This window comes from Mugil cephalus, chromosome 3 (genome assembly GCF_022458985.1).
Source record: "Mugil cephalus isolate CIBA_MC_2020 chromosome 3, CIBA_Mcephalus_1.1, whole genome shotgun sequence".
Classification (NCBI taxonomy): Eukaryota; Metazoa; Chordata; class Actinopteri; order Mugiliformes; family Mugilidae; genus Mugil; species Mugil cephalus.
In genome coordinates this window covers 27,665,898-27,685,057 of record NC_061772.1, presented here as the reverse complement: position 1 = coordinate 27,685,057, position 19,160 = coordinate 27,665,898, and the positions used below count along the sequence as shown (strand labels likewise).

The following is a 19,160-nucleotide window of genomic DNA, read 5'->3' as shown; positions in this document are numbered from 1 at the left end:
TTTATTGAAACGTGTGTAGTTTAACGTCTCATTTTACTCTGAAATGAAAGCACAGACCAAATAAACAACTGAAAAACAAAACAATATAAAGTTTTGGGTCATTCTCTTGCTGTAGGATGAATCTCTGACCAACTATACCAGAGGAAACTTCTTTGGGCAAATAAAAAAGCAGCTTTAACCGAGTGAATCACTAAAGTAATGCATCCTTTAGTCACGTCCGTCTAGCGGAGCAGCCCGAGGTCCAAAGGAGGAGCACGTCGTCTCAATAATAAACTCCCTGACCACCAGGTGGGGCATGTGACGGGAGCTTACTGCATAAATTAGCTTTGCTCCATGACACCTGTCAAAGAACAAAGGTCATTATAAAGCGTTATTTGCTTTCTAAACTGGTTTTGCACGCTTAGTTAAACTAATGTAAACCCTCCGAGGGGCCATTTCGTCTCCACATTTTGATTCTAGGTCCAAGATGTTTAAAAGAAAGTTTGATCAAGCTGCAGAATGAATAATAATCTACATTTTCAAACATAAAAAACAAAACAAAACAAAAAAAAAAGACAACCGAACGAATGAACAGCTCCGGCTCTCGTCAGCACCACCGTGTCGAAGCCAAACGGACAACGTGCCTTTGGGGGACGTTTAACATTTAAAGTCTAACCAAAGTTTAAGTTCTCGGATTTTTAAAAATAGACAAACTGTGGCTCTGACATTGGCGGACTTAGCAGCGTGAGATGTGAAGATAACACAAAAAAACATGATTAATATCCGCACTGAGTCATCCTTGTCTGACTTGAGCAATGCATAAAGAAAGAGGAACTTGGTTGTTTGGTGGGATGGAGGCCCAAGGCCTTATATGGCTATATAAATGGGTAAATGTGGGTGTTTTTTGTGTGTGTACTTTGGGAGTGAAGAGTTTCAGAAAAAAAAAAAAAAAAAAAAAAAGTGTTCAAATTGAAATGTTGTCGTATAGATAGAGATGGCAGATTAGGCTAACCGTCGCCGTGTACAGCTCCAATGTGTCATGAAGAAGAAAAAACACACAGAAACAGAAAAAAGCTGTTCCACTGAGAAAGGTTTGTGTTTTTTGTGTGTGTGTGTGTGTGTGTGTGTGTGTGCGTCTCCGTGTGCCTTGTGATTCACACTGGTCTAATAATACCCACGGCCCAGTCTGATGGTTGAAGCCTGTGGAGTCCAGAGAAAATGAGGAATCAGGAATAAGAAGTGAGAGGGCTGGATGTCCCCTTGCACGCATGTCAAGCGACCGTTCCATGTCATTGTGAAACACATGACGGCCACCGAAACCTCGGGGGACTATCAGCCAGGAAGCATAGGCCGTCGTTGTCGACTGTCCACCCACAGAACTGAAATATTCTATGTGAAACTCCTTTTTTTTTTTTTTTTCCCGAGATTTCATTTGAAAATTATATAAAAACAAAACACTTTGGAAGAAGCGTTTTTATTAAAATCCTTCAAGTTGACCTTTTTCTTTTAGGCTGATGCAACTTTGCACGCGACTGGACTGAAAGGGTTTTTTGCTCGGATCATGTTGTGCAAAGCGACATTGCATGAAACGAAACACGCATTTCTTTGAAATTAAATCAAGTTTGAATGCGTTTTTTCCTTGAATTCTTGCAAAAAAAGTGCGTGCAAAGAACAAATCCTCTCCCATAATAACATTTAAACTGACGGTTGCAACAAATAAAATACACTCTTATTTATTTTAAACATTTTACGTGTGTTTCCCTAAAACTATTTTGGTCTGAAGAGGCATTTTTCTCGCCTTTAAAACATGTACGTGTAACTTTAAAACCGTTGTTACACCTCTGATCCTGTGAAAACAAATCATAATTCATTAATTTTTTTTTCTTAATTTAATTTCTGTCCCACTGTTGCTGCTTATTTGACACTCCCGCTACCACAAAACTATCAAAAACATGTGTCACACCCAAACGCATGCCTTATTTCACAGAAATACTTCTCTAACTGCACGCTGTCTTTTTTTTTTTCAACTTCTGTTGAATTCTATTAAACGCTAAAGGGGAAGCGTCTTTGTTTTTAGATGATACAGATAAAGAAATGTCTGTAAAATCTCTAAATATAATTACATATCAACGTATTTGTTTTTTTTGTCAGAAAAAAAGCTTATGATGGAAAAATACTATTTTATTGTGTAAATCTTCTTTTATTGTTGTAATTAATGCACAGTAAAGTGAAGAATAAGAAGTTTATTGAGCTGCTCGGTGTGACCAAGTGAAGTGAGCCGAAGCCGGATCCTCCGCCTGAGCAACGTGTTCTGTAGGAAGAGTTTGTCACCTTCTTGTTTTAATAAGGAAGAAGAAGAAGGAGAAGAAGAAGAAGCCTTATGCTACCAACCTAAATTGGTAGATTTAAGGAAGTTTTTAGTTCCCCTGCTAATTCAGAGATATATAGAAAGCCGGCATTTTTCAACCACCTTTGGCAATTTTGCTTCGAGCAGTTCAACAACTCTCCTCATAGACACCTTCACAGCCCGGCGCTGGATGCTGAACGGAGGCCGACGGTAAGAGACGAGCAGATTTGTTTCTGTGAGTGAAGGCTGTGTGGGCGTTTCCTAACTTTCCTTTTACAAGCACTACGACGTGAGATTTTTTTTTTTTTTTTGTAACTTTGTACTTTGTAACAGTTTTTTTTTTTTTTTTAGCTTGAATCTAATAAATGAAAGTATAATTATTTTACATATATCATATTATTTTAGTGAAATGTACTTAGTGTTTGTCTGTCTTTTAATTTTGAGCGCTTGTGCTCATTCTGGTGTATGTGTATTTAAGCATTTATAGCATCAATATAGATGAATTCTTCGAATTTTTTTTCTATTTTTACTTGTTTTGTGCACTGCCTTTAAATGCAAAAAGAAGTGTAAATGTGGTTTACTTCTTTCTTAAGTTTCATCCTATTTTATTTGATTTTACTAACAGCCTGCTTTTCACAAAACTAAACTTTGTTGGCTTTTATATTCACTTAAACTGTACAAATTAACAAAAATATGATTTTTTTTTTATTTATGAGTTTCAGTCATTTTGGTGTTTTTAATTGTTTTTTTTTTTTAAATAATTTATGTAAATTTTATCGTGGACTTTTATTTTTTTAATTAAATTACCCCTTTCAGGATGTATTTGTATTCATGCAGTATAATCATATAAATAATAGTGTCAGGCTGCTGAGTGTGCGGGGATTTCTTTCTTTCTTTCTTTCTTTCTTTCTTTCTTTCTTTCTTTCTTTCTTTCTTTCATTTCTCTTATTGTCTTTTTTTTATGATAATTTTTTTTCTTTTTTTTTTTTTTTTCTTTTTTTTTTTCAACGGAATTACTCAACTGACTCAGAAGAAATGGTGAGCGAAGACGATTACGAAATTTGAATACTGCCACAGGAGTTACAGAGTGTGGACATCAACCTGCAGTCATTCTGGTCAAACTGATGTTCTGCAGAGGAGGAGTGCAACACTTCCTGTTGCGACGTACCCTGTATCCTGTTTTCCACAGTCAGTGGTCATGCGTGTCATTCCCCCTCTGCGAGGCTGTGTGGGCACAATCTCGTGACCCAGCGCTGTGAAGAGTTGTCTAATGGGGAGACTCCACATGTCTAAGAAAAACTCTAAATGTCAGCAAAAACAGCTTTTAAAAAAGCATATTTATAACATAGTTTTTAATATCCGTTCTGTTGGGAAATGACAGTTACTTAAGTCTGCTTGCTAAAATTTGAGGTGGCAGTCGACACTAAATAACAGAAGTTGTATAATCCCAGTGTTTTGTTAAATTAGCTGTAACAGCAGCAGTGGCGCTAACCAGCAGAGTGTGTTTCCTTGAGAATATTGGTAAAGTCTTAAAATAATTGGCTGCGCTGATGAGAACAGTGACACCTCCACGCATCAGGCCTCCAAAGGACTCAAGGGGCCGACCGTGACCGTGAATTAATAGGCGCCATTATAGCTGTTTGCGTGCATGTGTGGGCTCCAGCCGTCGCAGATATGTATCTCGTGACTGCATTCAGACGGAGAACTGTGAAGTGCTCAGTTACACCCTGTGGTGCGACCAAACCAGAACGCAGCTCATGGCCGGAGCTGCTGCAGGTCACAAGTGTGCAACTTCACAGTGTGTCACTTACACTTGAAAACATAAATACATCAACGCTGACAACTTTATTTTTTTTTTCTGCCGTCTATTCGCCGGACCCGTTTTATTTGTGGCAGGTTTGGTGTAAAATATCCAATCTCATCCAACAGTCACAGCTCACTTGGTTCCCCCGTCATCGTTTTACTGGGACAATGAATGAAACTGACTCATATGAGAAATATTACCAGTTGCAAATGTATTTATTTTTTCTTTAATGGAAAAGTTATACAAGCCTGTAACAGTATCACTAGACTACAATAGCTTAAATGGGTTCCGTGGAAATACTTTATGTTTGTTTGGTGTCGTTAGACGACCCTCGTGCCTTTGCAGCCAGTTTGCTTAGCGTAGCATAAAGACAGGAAATGGGGGAGGGTGGTGGTGGTGGGGGTGGGGGTGGGGTGGGGGGGTGTCTTTAAAGAGCTGGCTCTATCCAAAGATAACTAAATCTTCCTACTAGTTCCTTTAAAGAGCTCAAGGAATAGTATAAGAACCCCTGCTTAACCAGTGTAAGATGAATCAAGCTAACTCTTTGCTAGCTTAAGATTCATATTCTCCTCACTACAAAGGGTATTGAATATCCATCTTCAAGAAACTCTACAAGTCCAGTTGTCTTTCTTTCTTTAATGTTTTTGGATGTGCCATTACCTGAGTTATGGAGAACCTTCACAGATGAAGGGGACTGATCTTCTTGTCTAGCGGTTTGGTGTATCCACGAGAAGAGAATGAATCCTGCCCTCCTCCGTTATTCACAAACTATTCAAATCAAAGACGAGTATATATAGTAATTCAGTCATTTAGTGTTTTTTTTTTCTTGTAAATCTGTTATATATCCACAGAAAATGTTGACGCCTTTCATTTGGCGTTTCATACGCTAGCTTGCTAAAGCGTTAGCTCGCATGGAGGTGGGTTTTTACCATTTTTTATGTTCATCTCAAATGAACATTGAAATATTTTCATGAAGACACACTTATCCACAATGAATAATCAACACAGATAATTATTCATGATTTTTCAAGATGTCAGCATGACTCAGGAGAGGCCAGCTTTGTGTAACACTTTAAAAATGAATGAAGTTGTAAGTTAACCTAGCCTTATGCTAGCCTTATGCTAGCTAGTTATGAAGACTAAAGGCTTAGAAAAATAGCAGCTAGCGTCATATATACTGTGAAACCCATGTGTGCATGTAATTTATGTCCATGTAGATAGACAAATTTAATTGATACGTAACTTTACCTCAATTACTACCAAGTTATTATGGCTAGCGTGCTAATGTTACAATGATAATACATTATAACAGTAAGACTAGTTTAATTTTCACTATTTCTGAGTATTAATCATTTTTATATGTAATTCCAACCTTTTAACAGTGATGGATGAACACGGAGACTGAGGAGAAGGTAAACACAGCTCCATGACTGATGAGGTGATTGGGCTACAAAGCATTTTTACAGGCTCATTTAAGATATTTAAAGGAAGTAGACGCTGGGATATTTAAGTGAGGGCCTTTTACATATCGACAGACGTTGGCAATAACATTTATAGGCCCATTAATGGTGAAAATAAGACATTTATTTCAACATAGCACATCCATTCCATAGGGTTACACTGTACAATCTAACCTCTGATGTAGCAAACATGGCGCCCATGATGTGTTGGTCAGACTCTCTCTAATATATGACTCTGCACCTGGCCTTTTTTTTTGTTGTTGTTGTTTTCATAGCCTCAAATAACTAAAACTACATGGACATTTTGTTGCGTTTATGGCCTATACTGCAGCCAGTCACCAGGGGGAGCTGTACTTGCTGTGGCTTCACTTTAGAGCAGCTGTCATGGCGTCCACTTTATATACAGTCTTTGGTAACAAGTCGTGAACTGAGACCTGATTGAAAATAGGTTGTGAAGATCAGCTACAGGCGGCAGGAAATGAACAGAAATACTAGAGCTGAATGTTAAGTTAAGATAATTTGCTTATATGGTTACACTGAGTTATGGGGCTTTAGCTTGCTAAACGGTTAGCCTGTCATAGGTGTTTTCTGGAATCTTGTGCGCATGACGATTTCCACGTCGTAACCACAACTTCCCAGTTTTCCATGTGAAGGCAGCACGCTTTGTAACTTTTTCCCCAAATGTGAAATATTTTAAGCAGCATTAAGACCCGATAAAAATAGATGCATAAATGCTACTCAGAGCATGATAATGGGATTTTTCAACAAAAAAAAAAGCTCCCGTTTACAAATGAACTCGTCTTTACTTATTCGAGTACACAGCTCTGTTGGTGCTACTTGCTTTGTTATGGCTAGTTAGGATCGCTAGAGTTTGCTAATGGTCAGGAAAGTTAAATTAAACCTATTCCTCTGACACTACTACTCCAGATCATTTTATTTTATTTTATTTATTTATTTATTTTATTGTGCACTGGTGCCCATGTATTATTAACTCATAACTAACTCTTTGCCACAGTTGATGCCTATCAAAATGTTGATGTATTATTAAAAGAGAGAAGTGTAGTAAAATGGCTGTTAATGATTATTTTACATTCATTCATTTCATCTTCTACTACCGCATATGCTCAGTAGGGTCACGGGGGAGAAGTGGGGGTACACACACACACACACACACACACACACATTCTCAATATATAAAAGTTTAATGATCACAGAAACCTGTTAAAGTCAAATATATAATATTTCCCTGTTAATCATAGCAAAGAACACAGCAGGACCTAATGGAAATAGTTAAGTAAAAATGAAATTACACTTCGTGCGGACACGTCTGTCCACGTCTGCTTTCATCATGTTGTTAAATTGTGAGTCCTTTTTGTGTTATTTTGTCAGCTGTGAACTGGTGTGGGTGCTTATGAAACTGAGTTCAAATTAAACAACTCACCCCCTTGACACGAACTAGACTATCCTAGACTGTCATGTGTTGGCGTAGAGTTTCACTACATTTTGCAACATGTCTGTGTCATTGCGTCCACAGCTATGAATACACATTGTTAATAAACCTGGTCACGGTGGTTGAGTGAGGCTGCAGCTCTGCCAGCAGCCTACGGTGCAGCGCTGCAGCCTCAACATACACATCACACTGCACGTACCGCTTTAGCGTTAGTTTGCATTGGATTATTAGCGTCTGTAAGCTAATGAAGTGCGTTTTGGGGAGTGAAGTATAACGTTGGCCGAGATAATTCAAACGTCGGGTGATGAGTCACACGCTCATGACGCACAACGTACGGCATGAGATCAGATGTTTTTGTGTTGTTTTTATTTTTCAATTTCCACACCGAAGGCCAGAAAAGAAGAAACTGAGCTGAAATACAAAAAAAAAAAAGATGTTTTATCATTTCTTACACAATTATGTAAATAATGTCAAGTGTGTGCACAGCTACGTTTCACACTTTACGAGAAGGCTGCACATCTACTTGTGACATACGGTGAAGAAAAAATTAAATAAAACCGTCCAGTACTTCCTGACGCCAGCGTCGCGTCTGAAGCTGCATCGAAGGACACTGACAACGGGCCGCTGACGTCTATAACGACAACTGCCACCGTGTTACACAAAAATTAAAAAAAGAAAGAAATGTGCCAGGGCCCCCCCCCCCCACACACACACACACACACACAGGCAGCCAACTCTCACCAAGGCCTGGATCATCCTGACCATAAGGGCACGTAAATGGATTCATTTAAAGGTAACCTTCCAGGAACTGAATCTGAAAGACTAGTTCCCAGTTCCTCATTTGATAATATGTCACTGGTGTTGTGCATTTAGTGCGTGTGCTGCAAATGCTTCATGTTTCAGGACTAAAGGAAAACAAACAGACTGAAAGTTGAAAGACTCGACTTTAGGATTTAGTAATAAAAAAGCTGTAACAAATCTGATATATATATATATAAAAATTAAATTTATCACTTGAATTAAATGAGGGTTTAAATTATACGGTGCATGTTTGATATACCGATCAGCCACAACATTAAAACCACTGACTGTGACGATTCACAGTTCTGCTGGGAAAGTTTTGGACCTGGGATTCATTCATGTGGATGTTACCCACCTAGACCAGACCAGACACCCCCCACCCCACAGAGATGACACTCCTGGATGCGCAGCAGGATGCAGCCTCACAAAGACACACACAAATAAAAGGTTTAAGAACAAAACAAACCAAAAAAAACATGAAGAACAGCACAAGGTATTGACCTGGCCTCTAAATTCACTAGGTCCCAAACTGATCAGTGGGATGATCCACAGAGAGGCCCCTCCCCTCAAGTAAGTGAGCTTTGAAAAAAACTCTTTTGACTCTTTTGAGTAAGGAAATAAGGGTGAAGAATTACTTGTACTTTTTATGCAGTATCATACTTTTACTTCACTTCCTTTCATGGAAAATTATACTTTTGCTTTGCCATTAGCTTTGCAGAACCTGAGCATTAATAGAAGAAATAAACAAACACTTCCTTTTAAAGTGACGGAAACAGCGTTTAATAGTGGAGGAGTGTTCACATGTTGCAGAGTCATCTCTGCCGACGTAAACATCGGTTTGTTTGGCAGCACTAAACTGAATCAACGTTAACTTTATTTACTGTCAAATGATCAAATGTGAGAATTTTCACCATCAACGTGTTTTGACTTCGCTGAAAATAGTTGCGATGGAAATAGTACCGGCCTTAGTGCATGCTCACCCTGTGTATTAATACTCTCGGAAAAAAATAATAAAAAATGCGTCGTCCGTTCTGCTCAGGCAGCTGTGATTAAGACGAGGGCCTGAAGAGAGGAGGGGGGGGGGGGGGTGTTGGCACAGTCTTGCATGGTTTTAACAGCCCCAAACATAGATATTATGATCTCTGCTAAAGGCAGAAAACTGGGCTCTGAAATGATGTTTTTCAGCGTAAATAAAACTTATTATTATTATTTTTATTATAATTATTATTATTGGTGATTGCCTCTGTCGGCCGCTGCAGCTGTACGCGAGCGTGTGCACTGGCGTTTCAGGGCGGCCGTACTTTCTGCATGCAGCCGCTCTGCACTCCACGCTCACCCTGTTTTGAGCATAAAGATAAACTTGAGTATTTTTGATCTGACTTGAAGCAAGTAATATTTTCAGCTCACTGTCTTATCACAGAGCCGCATTCTTCCTCTTGCACAGCGGGCTCTAACAATACCCACTCAGATTTGTGCTGCACTGTTACTGTACAATTCAACAGTTATTTCAGCCCGTGGTGGTGGTGGTGGTGGGGGGGGGTTGAGGAGTGGGAGGGGTGGTGGTGGTGGGGGGGGGTTATTTTCAGGTACCTGTTCAGAGAATGGAAACCCGTATATTTAGCTTCGAAGCCGCTGCTCCTGCTGCCTTGTGAACGCGCAGAAAACGCTTTAACGGCGGATTAGAGAATCAGAACTTTTCTCGGTTTGCTAGTTTTTGCTGTTTGGAAGCAGAGGAAGTTAAACCCCCCTCCCTCCCCCCTCCTCCTCCTTCCCTCCCCAATCAGGGATTGCTTTAACAGTATCTTCTCTGCATGATAATCATAATCTCCCTTTACCTCAGTGTGGTCGCCAGCACAGATACTCCGCCTTTATCTTGTATCCCAGCTGCGCGTGTGTGAGTGTGGTTGCGCGTGGGCATCATTTTCCTCAACAAGCCTCTGTTTACATCTCCAGAACAAGCGGTTTTAGTCATTTTTGAGTTTCAGGTCTGGTTTTACAGCAGCGTGGCACATCGCATCACACACATACACAGAGCAGGCGGCTATAAATACTGTCCTTTTGTTGTGTCGAGTCCTGCAATGCTGCTGTTGAACCCCCCCTCCCTCGTTCCCTCCCTCCCCTTATTCTCAATTAATCGACTAATTTGCTGGATTATTGCAGAGTAACGGTTAAGAAATGACGGTGGATGATAACATGTCTCCTTGGCTGTTTGATAAGAGTTTGAGTTTGAATGCACTTCTTCCTCTGCCCAGTCATTCATTCTCTTCATGTGGTAAAAATGATATTAAAACTAATTTAAAGCGTCCTTACACATGTGCACTAAACTCTTCCTGCATATGTTTACATGCTGACATATGAAACGTGCTTTAAAAGATAAAATCAGCAACACTTAAGACATCAAACATCATTGTAACACATGTTTATCACCTCTGAGACATTTCTTTTCTCTCTTTTTTTTTTTTTTTTTTGCAGGGAGAAACTGACAGTGAGGAGAGCCCTCGATGATGATTGGCTGCCGAGGGAGGGGACAGCGTACAGAACCTGATAAAAAGTTTCATGGTCTCCCCTGACAAATCATCAATGACCAGGAACCTTTTGCAGACACACTCTATTGCTCCCACCCACACGACTTTTACAGAAGTCAAAAGTTCCTTTTTCATTTTACACTCACACAGCGGGCCTTGTTTATTTCATTTTATCCACTGACACTTGACTGAAGGCCTCTCAGAGCTGCCCGGGCCCCGAGCTTTTTGCCGTACACTAAGAGAGAGCGAGACATTTTTTGGGTTTTTTACGTTGAGCGAGAGGAAATTTTGAAACATTGTGCAATGGTGCTGCAAAAGTTTTGAAAGGAGCGCGTTTTGCCAGCAAAGCGTCTGAGAGTCGGTCGGTCGGTCGGTTGGAGAAGAGGTCTCCATGTTGCATCCGTACAGAATGGAGAGCTACCTCATCCCGCCTGTGAGTATCGTCTTATTTCATTATTATTTAAAGTATCCTGAGGCTGCCTGGGCTCTCAAAAAGAAATTCAAAGAGAAAAAAGCTCCCCGGAACGGTGGGTTTCTGAAGCGGCAGGAACACGGAGACAGCCACAAACATGGACTGACCACAACAGCAGATATTTTAGATGACTTAATGTGCTCTCTGCTACTTACACTTTGAATACAGGGCACAAAATGTAAGAGTCTTTTATACTGTGAGCGACATGAAAATGAAACTCTGAACTTCTTGAGAGTTTCACAAGTGTAAAGGCAAGAAAAGGGATTGCCATCATTATTATTACACCGAGACTACGTCTGATTTGAATGTAAAGACGTTTAGAGGTAGAAAAGACACGGAGGGGTAAATACTGTGTCCTTTACTCTGAAGGATTAAATGTATAATGATATATCTGATGACATACATGTGTATATTTACGTTATATGTGTTCCCTCTGCCGTCACTACCAAGTCAAAGATCCCTTTCATGACATGTTGTGTCTGAGAGCATTTTTAATTTGCTCTTGCAGCACACAGAAGAAATGTACGACCCTGAGATCTACAGGCATCAAATTGAGTATTATAATCCATACGTCCTAGACGCAGATATCCAGGCAGGTGAGTTTTACTTCAACATCTATTATGTCTCTTATGTGGTGAATATTTAAAAAGAAAAAAAAAAAAAAAAAAAAGAAGCCACCTGATCTGTTACTTTGCAGTGATCAGTGCTTTATTCTTTTGCTTTTGTTTTATTAAATGCAAAACGTATGATGCTAACTGTGGTGGCGACACGAGAAAGTGACTAATTCATTCCTATAAAAGTTCACTCGGTTCGATTTTTCATTAAGAACAAAAACAAAAGAAAGTTTAAGGATCCGTAAACTCATTTCAGCCCTGTCTGGTTATTTGTCATTTTCTGCCGTGGCCTAATGTGGTAACACACACTTTCTGGTGCATGAAAACGCTGCAGTGTGTGTGTGTGTGTGTGTGTGTGTGTGTGCAGCTGGAACGCAGACATTAGGGCGTATGGAACACAGGAAACAGATGCCATTTCTTTCGGCCGCTAGAACTACAGACATAGAACAACTTTCCCCCCATGGGGTTATGTTGATACAAGAGAGGAGCCCTTTACTTTCTCTTCTAATCAACTGTTTTGAATGTTGCACCAAAACATCTTAAATGGGGGAATGGGTGGAGGGGCTTCAGTTGTCATTGGGGTAAAAATATCTGGCGTTGAGATGCTCGCCGTGCCAGGGTAGAAATAATTGCCCGACGTTACAGTGGATGTGCTCATCTTTGATAGGCGTCGATTCCTCCTTTTTTTTTTTTTTTTTTTAGTTTCCACGTTGTGTTTTGCATGCATTTGCTTGTTCACGACCCCTAGGTGCCCGACCGCCCTTTCTGTGGTTACACCTGATAAACTTTTAAAAGCCTGGCACGTGTGATTTGACGTAAAAAAAAAAAAAAATGTCAAATAAATAAAAACCATGATGACTGTAGTGAAAAGAGTGCACAGTGAACGGCTGTGGCAAACGCTGCTAATGAGGGAGCAAACAGGAAAGAGCTTCATGCTGAATTCTCAGTTATTCTTCTGATTCCACCCAGGCGATGCAAACCCAAGCACTGTGAACAAGCAGCCAGTTCCTTTTGACTGACAGCAAACATAAACTTTCACACCAACACTCCATATCAAGCCCTCTTTTATTTTCTTACAGCTTTGCATGAAACTGTGTGTCTGACTTTGTCTCCTTGTGGTTCTTTCCGTCTTCTTTTTTTTTTTTTTTTTTTTTTTTTTTTACTTTCGTTGCAATATTGCGTGTTGCAAGTGTCGAGACGGCAAAGCACACCACGTTGTTAGAGTCAACAAAAGGCTGTGGCCATTATGCTGTTTCTCACCTCATCTATTTAGATCACTGGGACTACCACCCTCACCCTCACGTACACCCCGCAGAGTTCGAAAACCTCCAAGAAAGCAACTTCACAGAACTGCAGAGCGTGCCTGCCCTCCACCCGCCTGGCCTCATACGACACGAGCCCATACGATACGAGGCGGAGAACCTGCTGGATCCCAACCTCGGAGCGCATGCGCACGTCTTACAGCAGCCGGTAAGTCCAGACACTCTGTCCAACCGGACGCTGCATTGTAGTCAAGGGCAGACGATCACATAATAACATCTGTAATTAGTCACAGTTGAAGTGAAGACTGGACTTTCCTGAGTGAATAATTAAGGCCTTAATTAGCCCCTATTGTTGCTTTTGTTGGTATAAATATCCAACAGACAGACAGTGAATGTCACACAGAAAGTTTCGTGTGTCTAAATCTCATATTAGCATCCACAAACTCAGCACAGTTGGGATTAACTTCTGGAGAGTTGAAACCCTTTCAAGGTCCTGTGACAAAAAAAAAAAAAAAAAAAAAAAAAAAAATCAGGAAGTGAATCTTTGAGTTACAAGAAGCACTTTAATTTTGGGGGTTTTCTATTTCTTTCCCCTGTATATAAAGAGCACTTTCTCTGAATAGGATCAGCTCTGTCAAAAGCCACATCTGCATCTTCAGGCCTCCAGTTGTGAACCATTGAACTAGAACACAGGCCTTTTGGTTTTGGGCCGCCTGCTTTCAGTTCGAAGCCCCACTCCTGACACATTAATCTGAAAGCTACAGGTCACAGGCGTTTAGTTAAAAAGAAATCGGTGTCAGGCTGAACTCACCGGCACTTCTTCTACGGGAAGTGAGGTCAGAGGTCAGATACAGATTTTTTTTATTTTTTTTTTTTTTTTTTTAGTAGAAAAACCTAAATTATGACATATAACTTTACAGATTAATGCTTACATCAGAGAACATGTGCTCACACACTAGGTCACATTTTCACTTGTGAGCAATAGAAATTTCCCATCGGCCGTTTTTACCATAAAAGCGAAAAAAAAAAAAAAAGTTTGAAGCGCTCCAGAAGTTGAAGAAAAAGAAGAAAAAAAAAGACAAGGTGTTAAGATATCAATTAAAAATGTGACATGAAAATACAATGTGATAACCACGTTCTCACAAATTTAATTCACGTCTTGTCCGCCACGGACATGCAGCTACAGCAGCGTCCACACATCACAGCTCATGCAGAGAGACGTATTTTTTACTCTTTCACTTACAGCGCGAGCACAGAGAAACAAAACCAATACGTCAGTGCTGGTGTCTGTCCGGCGCTCGCTGTACACCACACGTCAGCAACCAGATGAAAATATACTTTAAGTGTCAGGTACGTCAACACGTAGGAAATTTAAACATAATGTCTGTTCCAAAATGAGAAATGGAGGCTGAATATAAATATGTTAATGAGTGGATTTTAGAATAGAATAACTGAAATTTAATTAAACTGTTTACCTCTCCAATATTAGAAATAACAGGAATATGTCATATGACAGGGCTTAGATTGCACATAATAACATGCGGTTGGGTCAGTGTCAGTGATCCATGAACAAGGGAATGTGTTCAAACATCACTCTGAACCTAATTTGAAAATTTAAAAGGTTAAAAATACAGATCGATACTTTCTGAATATCAAGACTCAGTTTCATGTTCAGTTACACCCAAAACACCGTAGATTTTCACTTAAAGGAAAACCCCACATACACTTTCATTTAGAATTAGAATTAGAAAAACTTTATTTGTCCCGCAATGGACACACACACACACACACATACACACACATATATATATATATATATATATAATTGCACTGATAATGATTGTGGGATATTGTGGGATAGTGAAAGTGTTGAACCTTGAGGAGCAATAATCTTATCATCTGATGATTTTTTTTAACCCTTAGACCTGAAGTGTCAAACTGTTTTCCATTCAGGGGCCACGTACACATAATATGTGCCACATAATAAGCCAGAAATAACTCCAGATGGTTCCCTTTATTCTAGTACAAAGAAGAACAAGCACTTTATGACAACGTTCAATGATGTATCTGCTGTTTAGTTCTGGTTGTTGTGTTGCGTCCGCTACCAGTAGAGCAGTGGACGAAATAGGTACAGCAATAGGAAATGAAAAAGAGCGAGGCTTGTAAATGTAATACTCTTTTCAAACTCATGCCCGGCCTGGAGCCTCCAGCGGGCCGGGTTCTGCTCAGTACCCCCGCCTTTAGTTTTCATTTGACCTGTGACCTCCAGGTGAAGTTAGTGACTGACTTCTGGTTGACGTGTTGCAGGTAGCGTTCTTTCCCCGGACCGTGTACCAACAGCACGTGTCCCAACGCAGCTCCGACGACGAGGACCACGGAGGACGGAGTCCCCCGCTGGAGGTGTCTGACGAGGAGTGCTTGAGAGACAGGGTCCCTTATGTCACATCAGGAGAGCTGGGTAAGGAAGCAGGTTTACTTTTATTGTCTTTAAGAAACCTCTCTGGACAAAAACGTCTCAGTCATCTAGGACGCTGTAGATGTAGAAATACAGAAGATTTACATATGTAAAAATGATTAGTCAGTGCTCTTGTTTGAGATTCATCTGCTTTTGACTCTGAGCGTGAAACATGTGTTGAGTCCCCACTGATCAAAGATTTAATTATTATTATGTGTTAAAGTTTATGAGTTGGCATTGTGAAACTCTGCACGCTAGAATGAGATCTCCTGTTCTGGATGAGGGATTTCTGGTTTGTCATTTGCTTTGGTGTCAGCTTCGCGTTCTGCTGACGACTGAACTTGCATTTTTAGAATGAGCCACTAGTTGCACAACTGCTTTTTTTAATTTAATGCTGGTCTTGCATCTTGGGCGGAAACGGGCCACGGAGAGAAAGACACTTTAGCTATTAGCTGTTGTAAATATGATGGGTGGTACTCAGATGGATTTTTTTTTTGTGGTGGATTGTGGGAACTGCGTCGTCTGTGGACCAGAATAGGGCGACAGACTTTCCCTCCATGTCGGAGATCAGTGGAGGCGTCTTTTGGGCCGTCCATGAGTTTTTTTGTTTTTTTGTTTAGTTTTTTAACCCGTGATCTTCTGCACAAATGTGACAGTCAGCAGCACGGTTGGTGAAATGGTTTGTTAAGTCGAATACAACGGTATCGACAGAGTTCCTATGCCTGTGGAGCTCGCTCCCTTTTTGTCTTTGTAGTCAACTGTGGTTTGTTGGCTTACTAAACAGCTTATGCACTTCCTCTTTTGACTAGTTTAGGATTTTAACAGGAGCCACCAAGCCTCAGACATGTCTGGGGAAACAGCGTCAGCAGCGGCCTTAGTCAAGTGTGCATCATATGTCTGTTTTTGCATAAGTTGCACGAGTTTTTTTTTTTTTTTTAACACTGGTTCTTTTTGCACCTTTGCATCTTCGTTAATGCAATGCAATTTTATTTTCTATCTGCGCTCTCAGCCCGCTTCCCCGTGCATTTAGATTATACAAGAAGTGCAAATGAATGGAGAGCAGACAGATAATTAAGTCGCCATAGATCTCAGGGTGCAGACACCATCTGTCCGTCTCATTAGCATCCTCCACTCAAGGTTAACTAGGGAGATCAATGCACACGGAGCTTCAGATTGCATTAAAAAAAATAAATAAATAATGGAAACAATTAAGATGTGTCTTGTGCAAGACCTGACGTACAGAGCAGATATGTGGAGAGCTGAGGTCACAAATGATATTTTCTACTTTTCAGATCAAATTCTTTTTAGTTTTTTTAGTTTTTTTTTTTGGTCATTTTGACAAATTATTTATCTGTGAACTGAAAATACTCAAAAGATGAGTCATGGAGTTTACATCTTTTGTTATTTCTTAAAACTTGTGTAGTCATTTCACTGATCTGTAGAGTTTTTTTTTGTGTTAAGGACCTGAAAATTCATAAACTAATTTTTACTTTCTTTTTTCTTTTCACATACTTGTACATATTTCTTTATATATTTATTGGACTGTGGACTCACCATGAGCAATTATTTCCCATTGTGCAATACTCCCATATTCACTGTTGTTATAGAGCAGGGACCCCAAACTGATGGAGAGGTTAAGTAGGGACCCCATACCTACTATATGTGTTCAATATTAAACAAGTGGTATTTATGAATATACATTATTATTATTATCATTTTTACATTCAATATTCCCTCCCTCATACCTTTACTAAAATATAATAGATTAATGTGTATTTAACGAAATTTAAATTTGTGGGGGGACAAAAAATATATACAAAAAATGTCTAATCAAGCAAGATTTTGTGAACCCCCTGCAGTACCTCCACAGACCCGCTAGGGGTCTCAAACCCCATGTTGAACATAATAATATGTTACAGCAACAACTTGGAACGCGTGTTCATTTATACTTTTTTATAGATTTTATAGATATTTTTACATTGATGTGTGTATTGTAAACATAAATAATGATAATAATAATATATATTTATAAATAACATTAGGCCAAGTTTAATATAGGACACATATAGTAGGTAGTGGGTCCCTACTTAATCTCTCCATCAGTTTGGGATCCTTGGCCTGAAAAACGTTGAAGACTCCTGGTCTACATTGCTCTTTGGTCTGAACACTGGTTCACTTTGAGTAGTAGCTGCTATAATGAAAAGTTATTTCCTCTCGGGATTAATAAAGTAATCTGATTCCGATTCTAAAAGGTGCACCGTATCCTCCATCAGACAAACAGATTTTTTTTTCAAATCTACTCTTTCGTATTTAAGTGATATAACTGTATTTGTGAGCTATCAAAAATCATCATCAAATCTAATTGACGCAACCCTCTGATGTTTTCCCAAGGCAACAAAAAGAAGATCCGCTTGTACCAGTTCCTGTTGGACCTTTTAAGGAACGGCGACATGAAGGACAGTATCTGGTGGGTGGACAGAGACAAAGGGACGTTCCAGTTTTCTTCCAAACACAAGGAGGCCCTGGCGCACCGCTGGGGGATCCAGAAGGGCAACCGCAAAAAAATGACCTACCAGAAGATGGCTCGGGCCCTGCGCAACTACGGCAAAACCGGGGAGGTGAAAAAGATCAAGAAGAAGCTGACGTACCAGTTCAGCGACGAGGTGCTGGGGAAGAGTCACCTGGAGAGGAAGCCCTACATGTAGTCAGGAGGGAGGCCGGGACGACGGGATCTGAACACTGGAAAAGACTCGTCTCTGTTGTTACTGTAGATATGTAATCACTCTCGGTCTGATTAATAGCATTATATGAGTAGCACCATTATCTCTGTACAGTCGGATCCGTCCCTCGAAAGATAATTTCCAAATGAAACTATGGACTCCAAACAAAGACTCTTCCCTCCGAAACATGACGGGGACCCTGTCAACGAACTGAACGTCTGGGTGCCAAAATACTCCACGGCCGGTGGCGAGGGACTGGCCGTGGACTTGGATTGTTTCAGAAAGTATTATCCTGTTTGTGAGTCTCATCCGTCGTGACGTTGTTGCCACGGACGGAACTGAAAGCCATGTAATGTTCTGACCGCCACACAGAAACAAACAACTACTCTTTTTTGTTTGTAAATTGTTAAATCATCTTGTTCAAAGTAATAAAGTATAATACCCAAAAAAAAAAGAGAAAAAAAGTCTAATTTACAATTTAATTTGCACACAATGACTAACTAAGAAACAAAAATCACCATGAAATGTTTTTAATTCAGTAATGAAATTCAGTCGAGACAACAAAGCCCGATTGTTTTGTGCTCGGTAAACTATATTTTATACGGTTGCTTTTAAGTCTTGTTCGTGACATCATTGTTCACTGGTTCGGATGTGACGGCTGGTAATAAGCAGGGTGGCATGTCTTTGGTTTACTCTTTCAAAAGCCACAATGTAAAAGCAACCATTTCTGTTCTCCATTTTAAATCTGATTCTGAGAACTTGTTGCATTATTGTCTGCAAAATCCAGCTCTATGAAAAAAATAGTTCAGAAGTTAGATTGTTATCAAGCCGTGCGACACCTTACTTCCCAAAACGTACAACTGTTCCTATAATTAATAATCGCACAGGGCGGAAAGCAAAAAATGTCAAAGAGAGTTTCATTTTTACTTTGACTGCACATACATAAGCAGTCACGTTGCATATGGAGTCTTACAGTATATTTACATTGCACAGTTGCTGCACAGCAACAAAGGTCCAGACTTGCTTGAGTTTGCATATTCTCCATGTGCCTACGTGTGCTTCCTCAGGGTCTAAAAAACCACTGATGTTAGGTTAATTGGTGACTCTTAATTGGCCGTAGGTGTGTGTGTGAACGGTTGTTTGTCTCTCTGTGTGTTAGCCGTGAAGGCTGGCGGTAATACATTTTTAATGGATGGATGGAGAAAAACACAAAGACTAATTAGATGAACTAACGCCCACTGTGTCCCACTTATTTACATTATAGAACAAAT

The 19,160-nt window shown here is 39.9% G+C and overlaps 1 protein-coding gene across 3 annotated transcripts; it reads left to right on the top strand.

The window, feature by feature from the left end:
- Window positions 1–10,403: 10,403 nt before the first annotated feature.
- Window positions 10,404–18,343, top strand: spi1b (Spi-1 proto-oncogene b). 3 transcript variants are annotated; one of them, XM_047581247.1, is made up of 6 exons: window positions 10,404–10,799; window positions 11,347–11,434; window positions 12,768–12,922; window positions 13,960–14,064; window positions 15,022–15,172; window positions 17,561–18,343. In XM_047581247.1, the coding sequence occupies exons 1-6, from the start codon at window positions 10,758–10,760 to the stop codon at window positions 17,872–17,874; spliced, it is 855 nt and encodes a 284-aa protein (XP_047437203.1). In that variant the 5' UTR covers window positions 10,404–10,757; the 3' UTR covers window positions 17,875–18,343. The 3 variants fall into 3 exon arrangements, with proteins under 3 accessions (XP_047437203.1, XP_047437202.1, XP_047437204.1); XM_047581246.1 differs by having other exon boundaries at window positions 10,407–10,799; window positions 12,726–12,922; XM_047581248.1 differs by lacking the exon at window positions 13,960–14,064 and having other exon boundaries at window positions 10,409–10,799; window positions 12,726–12,922.
- The last annotated feature ends 817 nt before the right edge of the window (window positions 18,344–19,160 follow it).